Here is an 8996-nt window from a genome sequence, read left to right on the forward strand (position 1 = left end):
GGTTTTAAGTAGTGCCATACAAATAAACATTATTATTATTATTATTATTTATAACAGGATGGACATGGCCAGTAATGACGCTTCGGTAGGCTGTGGCATTTAAATGATGCTCAGTTAATACTAAATAGCTCAAAGTGTCAGAATTACAACACCCCCACCAGCCTGGACTGTTGATACAAGGCAGGATAGAGCCATGCTTTAATGTTTTTTATGATATATTTTGACGCCAAAATCAGAATTTTGCAGCAGACGTTGAGACTCATCAGCGCAGGCGACATTTTTCCAATGTTCTACTGTCCAGTTTTGATGACCTGGTACAAAATTATAGCCTCAGTTTCCTATTCTTGGCTGACAGGTGGCCAACTGCTGCTGTAGCCCATCTATTTTAAGGTTTAATGTGTTGTACGTTCAGAAATGCTCTTCTGCATATATTGGATTTAACCAGTGGTTATCTGAGTTACTGTTGTCTTCCTATCAGCTTGAAATAGTCTGGCGCTTCTCCTCTGACCTCTGACAGTTACTCAGAGCGACTCATTTCACACCAATAATCATGCCACATTCAAATCACCTGTCTTCTTCTCTCTGATGCTCAGTTTGAACTTCAGCAGGGCGTCTTGACCATATCTACACGACTAAATGCACTGAGCTGCTACCATGTGATTAGATGATTAGATATTTCAATTAACAAGCAGTTGACCAGATGTACCTTATAAATAGTTCACCAATTAATTCCTTGTTTACGCTATTTTAGCAGATGAATACTCCGGAATATGTATACATTGGTGTTACCATTAGAAGAGAAAATACAAAGCCGGCTACCTTAAAATCTGCAGATGAAAATAGTGCCAGACGGCACTCTGTTCTGAGTAACAGTCAGGAAAACACTTGAGCCTACTTGTGTTTTCAGTAAGTGGCAACAATAAGGGGAAGTTGAAAAAAAAGAGACACATTTTTTTAAAACAAAACCAAGGACAAGTCAAATGAGTTTTAGGGGAGATTAATTTTGTTCTTCTGACTGATAATGGGAACGAAATAGCTGAATACAAATGTGTCCTTTGTTCATAGTTACGGGAGCGGAAAGTGGTCGGGAAAGTGCATTAGGCGTGGCACTGTCGGGGAAACGCTAGCCCTTAATTAAATAAATATGTTTTGAAGTGTCCTTGATTGTACGTTAGCGAAACCTTTGTTTAAAGGATCAAGGACCCTCTGCCTCTTCAGTGGTGAAAATTATGCATGTTTTGGGATGTGTATTCTAATGCAGATAACAATTTCAGGTTAAAACCTGTTAGACTGTTTGTCTCATGCCTGCTTTATACCTTCTAATACTACTGAGCACAAAGGATTATGTTTTTAAAAACTGGACAAAGCAGTGGTGTTCTTCTTACAGCTCAGCTGAATCTAAAATAACACTTAACCATTGAAATAGCAAAATGTATCGATTTTTTTAGTGTGAATTTTTTTGTTATTTAATAGAAATCATTGGTAGTTACCAATATTTTTTTCAGTGTAGATGTGGCCAGGTTAAAAAAAAACAAACAAAGAAACCTTCTTTTGGTTTCTTCCTTTAGAGGTCACCAAAGGGAACCCTCTGCTTCCATCTCACCTTATCCCTAACATCCTCTGCATGGCCTCCTTCACTACATCCATGAATCTTTTCTGTGGTCTTACTCTTTTCTGTCCAATATATACACTGACGCTCCTCTCCACATGCCCAAGCCATCTCAGCCTCGCCTCTCTAACTTTGTCTCCAAACCTCTCAACCTGAGCTGTCCCTCTGATGTACTCATCTCCACACCTGTCCATTCTGGTCACTCCCAGTGAAAATCATAATGTTTTCCTCCTCCTAACCTTGTATTTTTATTAGAGTCCCAGTCTCCAAACCACACATTATAACAGGTCTCACTGCCATCTTCAATTTCACTCAAGATTAAAATAATAATATCAATAAAATAATAATATACCAATTTATTTATCCTACATTAGTAGAACATAATAAATAAGACTTAGTCACATATATACAAAATTATAGACGAATTGTTTTTATAGAAATTTTCTAGCAACCGAGTAAAGTCGCTTTTTTTCCAATTAAATTTCCGATTAAATTTATTTAATTTCGAGGAACCATTTCAGCTGACAGGCTAATCAGGCTCACAGATATGAGTGCGGACAGCAGGGGTCCCCAGTTCACTGCTTGCTCGCGGTGTACTCCCTGCCTCGGTAAAACTCTCCTTTTAGTCAGCAGTCTGCCAAAATCGATGCTGGATCAAAACATTAACATAAAACAGAAAAATGTAGGGATTGTTATTTGATGTTTACCTAACATTAACGTAAAACGAGCTGCCCGGCCACCGTAACATCCTCAACAGGGTTGCGCGCGCCTCTTTGCAGCGGAAGTTGACTTTAGTTGTTTCTGATAACTTCCGTAACCCGTGCTAACCACAAAACTCAAACAGTTTTAAAGCAAAAATGATAGTTTGCTGCGTGTCTGGTTGTGAAAAGCGGTATATCCGCAGCAAAAAATTGAAATTTTACAAAATACCGTCTCGGGGCCACCGGAGGCGTTTGTGGCTGCGAGCAATACAAGAAGCGAACGGCAGCACTGCGAGACTCACGGAAGATGATCGCGTTTGTGGCGCTCATTTCATATCAGGTAAGCTAAGATTGGAGCTATGCTAGCACTGTAGACATACTGTAAGAGAAACAAGCGGTTTGTTGATTAAAATTGTCGGATTTAGCACAAAGCTCCCTACATATTTTTATTTTTGTTTTTGTTTTATAGGAGAAGCATCTATGGAGCGTGATAAGCCGGACTTTGTGCCTTCTGTTTTTACCTGCACCAAAAAAAATCAAAGCCCCAAGAAAAAAGTGAGATGGTAAGACATGTAAAGTAGTGTTGGGTCAGGATAAAATCTGTGAGGATCAAAGTTGTTGGATAGCTTTGTGTTTCTCTAATAATATTTTTTTCAATTTTTTAAATTAACTTATTATGTTTTAAATTTAATTGTAATATACTTTTTTGTTACTTATTCTGGTCTGTATTGTCATTAGTTTAAAAAAACGCTTAAAAATTAATTAAGGTAAGGGTGTTTTCTGATAGTTTTGCAGCTTCATTGTTTTAAGTGTCCTCTTTAAAATTATATAAAATTAATTTAACTAGGTCCTTACATTTTGATGCTAAACATCTGATAACATGGCTTAATGAATATGGACTGGAGTGTAGCTAAGCTAAGGTCATATAACATGATGGATGCTTGAAGGTTCCAACAGCAGAGTTCACAAATTGCAAGTCGTGCAGGTAAAGGATTGATCTTATTTATAGCACCTCATCTATAGGACACATACTGCCCTTTAAAGCAGTCAAAATTATTCAAATATTTTTACAGATTTTAAAGCTTGAAATTAAAGTTAAGTGCAATATTCCCCAGGTATTACACCATGTACCAAATCCAAATAATTCATATCCAAAATTTGTGATGGTATTCTGTCCCGTTTTTGGTTTCTCAAAGGTTACTTATTTATTTTCAAAGTTTTAAGTAGGGATTTAAAGTTTGCACAATTTTTCTGAAGAACGGTATTTTTCCCAGCAAAATCTGTGGTGGTCATTTGAGAAGTCTTCATGTGATGAGTTTAGATGGACAGAACCTTTAGTGAATTATGTTAATCATGGTGAGGACATACTTTTAATTGTCATCATCAGTTTCAAGTGAATGCATACAATGTGATGTTCATTTTATAAATTATGGTCCTCAGATTGAGGCTTCCCAACAGGAGCACAATAACCTATGGGTGATGTCCCAATGGGCATGTCTATGTAGGCTGCATGCAACAAGGCCTAAATAAAGACTGTTTTGAACTCTAAATCATGCAAATCAGCTCTAGTCCAAGATTAAATGCACGGACTTGGAAATGACAATAGGTTCCTTTTAACCAGTGGAGCGACATTATAAAAGTAAAAGCTACTATAACAGATAAAACCCTACGAGAACCTGTTCATTCAATTAATAGAAGGTTGCAGATGTACATAAATGAAGCCTTTATGGCTCAATGTTACAGGTTTTTATAATGCCCATCACTATAAACATAACATTAACAACATATTGACCCGGTGTGTGATATTTAATGTGTGTGCTGTAGTCAGTGCTCTGCGCTGGGTTCATAGTTGTCACGTCTCTTTGTTTCTGAGCTCTGTGTGTTTGAACAGTGCGAGGACAGAGGGTTGTCTCAAAGCTTGTGGTACTTTAAACAGTACTGGTGTTTTCCGTTCCATTTTTCTTCTCTGACTGATCAAAAGCATTAAAAAACCCATATCATTTTCACTGAGTGGGCGAGAAGCACATTCAGGTCTACTCTGGCCTATAGCTATAGCCAGCCCAGGTCAGGGTTACAAAGGTCATCCCTTGGTATCAGTTTCCATAATAGAACAGGCACAGTAACTGGTAATGAATTAGAAAGGGTGATAAACATTCAGTAAATAAGCTGCATAGTTATCTCCCATCGTATGTGTTCTGTGTACATATTGGGTCACAGACTCTGAACTGTTGAAAATTTGTGCAGCTTTACAGTGTATGACAAAAACAAGGTGTTAATACTAACATTTTCTTTTACACTTTTACTGTAGATATGAGACCCACTTTTATAGATCACTTCATATGTTTGTTTGTGGGGTTTTTTGTGTTTTTTTTAAAGGATTTATGGTCGTAGAAAAAGGCATCGCCGGAAGGCAAGAGGCAGAAGAGAGGAAAATGCAGCTCCACTTCAAGCTGATTCTTCTGTGAATCCCGAGCCGTCTGTTTTGATGCGAACTGAAAGTGAACTTTCAGAAGAAATGCAGACGCCAGCAACCCCCTCAGTGCCAAAGGTAGCAGCCACAACTTGCTCTTTCTGTATATCTTTTCTACTTGGACATTATGCAAAATAGCTATGTTTTTGTTTGTTGTAAAGTAGTTGTTTTATAAGACACGAGTTGCAAGATTGTCATAAGTATTTTTATTTTCTTCTAATGATAAATTCTTTACAATTCTTTAAATTGTTTTCCTCTGTTTGTGTATTTATGTTTTTCAGGAAGGAGAAACGGTGGCAAAAGTGTCTGAGACTGAAGCAGAAACCCAAATTATCCAGTCTCAAACAATGCTCGACTTAAATAAGACATCACCACCCTTCAAAGGACTACCAGACACCCTAAAACTAGATAAGAGAAGGCCAGTTGTGCTCCTGAAACCTTTAGTTGCATCAGAAGGTGGTTATCGGTGTGAACTGTGCAGTCAGACCTTCACTGATATACCACAGCTGGTAAAACACAAACGGCTGCACGAAGAACAAAGGTCCTTTGTCTGTGAAAATTGTGGAAAAAGCTTCATAACTCAGGCAGATTTCAGTGAGCACCATGCTGTGCACAGGGATGAGCCCCTCTTTCCGTGCAACATGTGTGATCGATCTTTCACCACGATTCACCAACTGAAGCGTCATAAACTGCTTCATGTTAAAGATGGCAGGAAGTGCCTCAGGTGTGGCACGCTGTTCTGTCAGCGTCACAACCACATTTTATTCCTTCCGCAGACAGAGTTTAAAACAGAGTCTGAGCCTGAGGACAGTTCCTCCAGGAGTGAGACAGAAAATGAACTGGAACCAAGCCAGATGACTGAAATACCTGGCAACACTCAGAGCTCAAGGACCGTTACACCTCCACTGTCTACTTCTGCTCCAACTGCTGCTCCTACACCCCCAAATCCTGGATTTCTATCCAAGCCCCCACCTTTGGCTTCATTCAATATATTACCAGAAATCCCCCCACCGGTGTTGCTGAGACCGTGTCCTGTGCCTCGTCGACTCTATCCAGAAGCGAGACACTCAGAAAACCCGGGTTCCTCATTTCACCATGACTTGTTCACCCGAAATACAGAACTTCCATCTTCACTGAAGATCTTTTCACCTCAGTACCTCACCTCAGCCTTCCTAGAGGTTAAAAGAAATTATGAATATATTTTAAGCAAGCCGAAAAAGTGTAGGGTTAAGAATCTGGTGAAGAAGGAACAAAGTGAGGCACCAATAATTTCACCAGAAGAACACACTAAGCCAGAAAAAAAGGAGAGAATAGCTTATGACCTGGAGATTATGCTCTGATCTCAATAATGGATTAGAATGACCTGTTTACTTACCTGACCTTTTTGCCTTACTTAAGATGTTCAACATTAGTGCTCCTATCTTATTAGTGTTTCTGTTCTTTGAGTTAAAAGGCATTTTAACAAAAGCAAGGCTGTGTTCAGTATTAAACCCGTAGTGTTTGGCTTATACTTGCACCACTTTTGCCTCTCTTAGCACACTGATATATTTGTAAGTACTGTGATGCTGTTATAATTTTTTTTTAGTTCTGTAGTTAAAATCTTTCACTTCTTAATCAGTGATGAGGTGCAATTGTTTTTTTTCGACTGCTGTTTGAACTGACCTGTGTTGTAAAACTGCACCAGGTGGGATTTGGGCTTCAGGCTATATTCTGTACTTGGCAATTTGTGCCGTAATAATCACTTTAGTCTGTGGAAAAATGCACCGTGTGCTACAAACGGCATCAATAATATGATCAATCATCTCTAATAACAATTGCCACACAATTTAGTTTTCACATCTGCCTCAGCTAACTGGAAACAGATAGTGGTTGCAGCTTTATATTACACACATAAACCAATCAGCCGTAACCTTGAAACCGTGAATAACCTTGATTGCACTATTACAATGCTGGCAAACCTTGAGCTCCCAGGAATTCGTGTGGGTGTTACTTTTACGTGCAGCACACGCCTACAAACGGAAAGGCTCGAGGAGCACGACAAAGAGTCCAAGGTGTTGACAGGGCCTCTAAACTCTCAGATCTCAATCCAGAAAAACGGCTGATCCACAGAGGCGGCTACAGCAGAAGACAGCGGTTGCTCCTGGCCACATGCCGAAGAGGACAAATCCAGAGGGTCCAGTATGCGTGCCCTGAGGGATTACAGTTATTTTGTCAGATATCAGGTGCTTTTTATGTTGCTGATCATATGCAGTGTATATGATCAACAACATATTATGTATGTATGATGTAGCTACAGTTACGTCAACCATTTGTTACATTTTGTGCATTTTTTTTTTTAGTTGTCCTCTTTGTTTTGTTTGTTTTTTTAATCTGTATATGAGAAGTGGATCTGACTGTGAAACCAATGCTGTTTGTTTTCTAAAATAAATTATGTTTATGGTTAGAGTAAACAACTGCCAGCTTAAAAATGCCTCCATCAAGTGTTTGTCGAATTTTTAAAGTGAACGGTAAAATTCTTTGAGAGCAGAATTAACTACCAACACTCCTTCATTAACTACAATCAATTAAGTTTAGTTTAGAGACTGTTCATAAAAGATGTACATTGGTCACAGGGATGTCATCCATTGATTGCTAATCTCCTTTTTTTTTTTTAACTCATAAAGGCTCATTTTTCCTCACGATCATATTGGTTACATAAAACCCAATGTGGTCATCCCACATCACTTCTTAGCTGGCTTTTAGTCACTAGTGGATCTTCCACACTGCCGTTGTGTAGCAGAGCCGTTTAATGTATTCATGAACATCTCATATCAATTAACAGTATGTTTTGATCCCATGCTTGACTCCAAAAGTGCCCACGTTCCATCGCTCAGGGTTATGTCACCTGCTGTTTCTACAAGTTGCTGAATTTAATTAACGTTTTGTGGTCTCTTATATGGATTAAGACACCTTCGGCTTCGCTTTTCTGACTTGTAAGCTATGATATTTGCACTGTTTGCACACAATATGGAGTTTTAATTTCCCATTTGTAAAAAACAACTTTGGACTGATTACGTTTTATTTTTGCTTGTTTGTTTTGTTCTCCTTCAGCTGACCTGTATGTATATGTACTCAAATGTAGAAATGGCAGAAAATATGGACAAATGGAAAGATTGAACTACCATGTACCCATTTCCCCCACACCAAGAAGCACCTAACCAGCTATATGTCCAAATGACACATTCTTGGAATAGCATTATCTGTTAAAATAGCTAAAGCTATTTCTCAGCTGGTGATTTGCAGCTGTCTACTGTGTGCCCATTAGATTTGCTCTCACGTGGACACAGGAACAAGAGAAAAAAAATAAGCTGTATGAAGTGAAATATGCTCTTTACATAATGTAATAAAATTAAATTGCTGTATTATATTTTTTTGACTTTTGTTCGTGCGTAGATTTCACAGAGTTGTAACAGTTTTGAAGGAAAGTTCAAGGTTGTCAGACCAAGTAGTCTCTGTCCTGATGGTGGCTCTAGAGGGATTGTTAAAATGACCCAAAAATGTCTGTCTAACTTTCTTGGACAGTCTTCCTGTCAGTGTGTCACACTGCATTAAAACCACCTGCTTGTTCTGTGAGCTGACTGCACAGAAAAACCCCCGCAGTACAGCAACAATAAGGTGTGTACTAGTTTTCATTGCTTGGAACTTTTCTTGCTATGCAGCTGAATTTTCCAAGGAGGATTTTTACTTTAACTGCTGCATGGATGTGAAGTAAAAAAAAAAAAAAAAAAAGGACCCCATTGCTCTATAATCCAACCTGCCAACCACAGTAAAAGTCCTATTTGGCCATACAGATGTTTTCAGTTAACATTGCGGTTATAAAGCCTTTATGTTATCAACTTCTGGGTCATTAGGTTCAGCTGTATCGATCTGGTGAATGTTTTCGCACTGTCTGCAATTGAGCCGTGACAATTTTAATAATTATTTAATAATTAATCATAATGTGAAAATGCAGACTTGACTCGACTGTTCCGGAGAAAGCTGGCTCCAATGTATAGTGCCCTTGAGCATGAGACTGACAAAGTGTTACATTTTTTAAGATGAAAAACTACTACTTTATATTAAAAAAAAATGTTTATACATTGACAAGTAAACCAGTGAAAAAACAAGTAAAAATTATCTCTAGTAGTGCCTATTAGTATGTTATCTAATTTTCTATTTAATTGACTTCTTTTGTGTG

The 8996-nt window shown here is 38.3% G+C and overlaps 1 protein-coding gene across 1 annotated transcript; it reads left to right on the plus strand.

Moving 5' to 3' along the window:
- Positions 1-2378: 2378 nt before the first annotated feature.
- On the plus strand, positions 2379-8184 carry LOC308407013 (uncharacterized protein). The gene is made up of 4 exons (XM_080898384.1): positions 2379-2650; positions 2780-2873; positions 4687-4858; positions 5062-8184. The coding sequence occupies exons 1-4, from the start codon at positions 2467-2469 to the stop codon at positions 6118-6120; spliced, it is 1509 nt and encodes a 502-aa protein (XP_080754510.1). The 5' UTR covers positions 2379-2466; the 3' UTR covers positions 6121-8184.
- Positions 8185-8996: the final 812 nt, after the last annotated feature.

Source organism: Rhamphochromis sp. 'chilingali' (genome assembly GCF_963969265.1).
Source record: "Rhamphochromis sp. 'chilingali' genome assembly, chromosome: 12".
Taxonomy (NCBI): Eukaryota; Metazoa; Chordata; class Actinopteri; order Cichliformes; family Cichlidae; genus Rhamphochromis; species Rhamphochromis sp. 'chilingali'.

Coding starts and splice junctions, on each gene's coding strand:
- LOC308407013 (XM_080898384.1), top strand. CDS start 2,467: ATGATAGTTTGCTGCGTGTCTGGTTGTGAAAAGCGGTATATCCGCAGC. Junction 2,651..2,779: donor TGGCGCTCATTTCATATCAG/GTAAGCTAAGAT, acceptor TTTGTTTTATAG/GAGAAGCATCTATGGAGCGT. Junction 2,874..4,686: donor CCCAAGAAAAAAGTGAGATG/GTAAGACATGTA, acceptor TTTTTTTTAAAG/GATTTATGGTCGTAGAAAAA.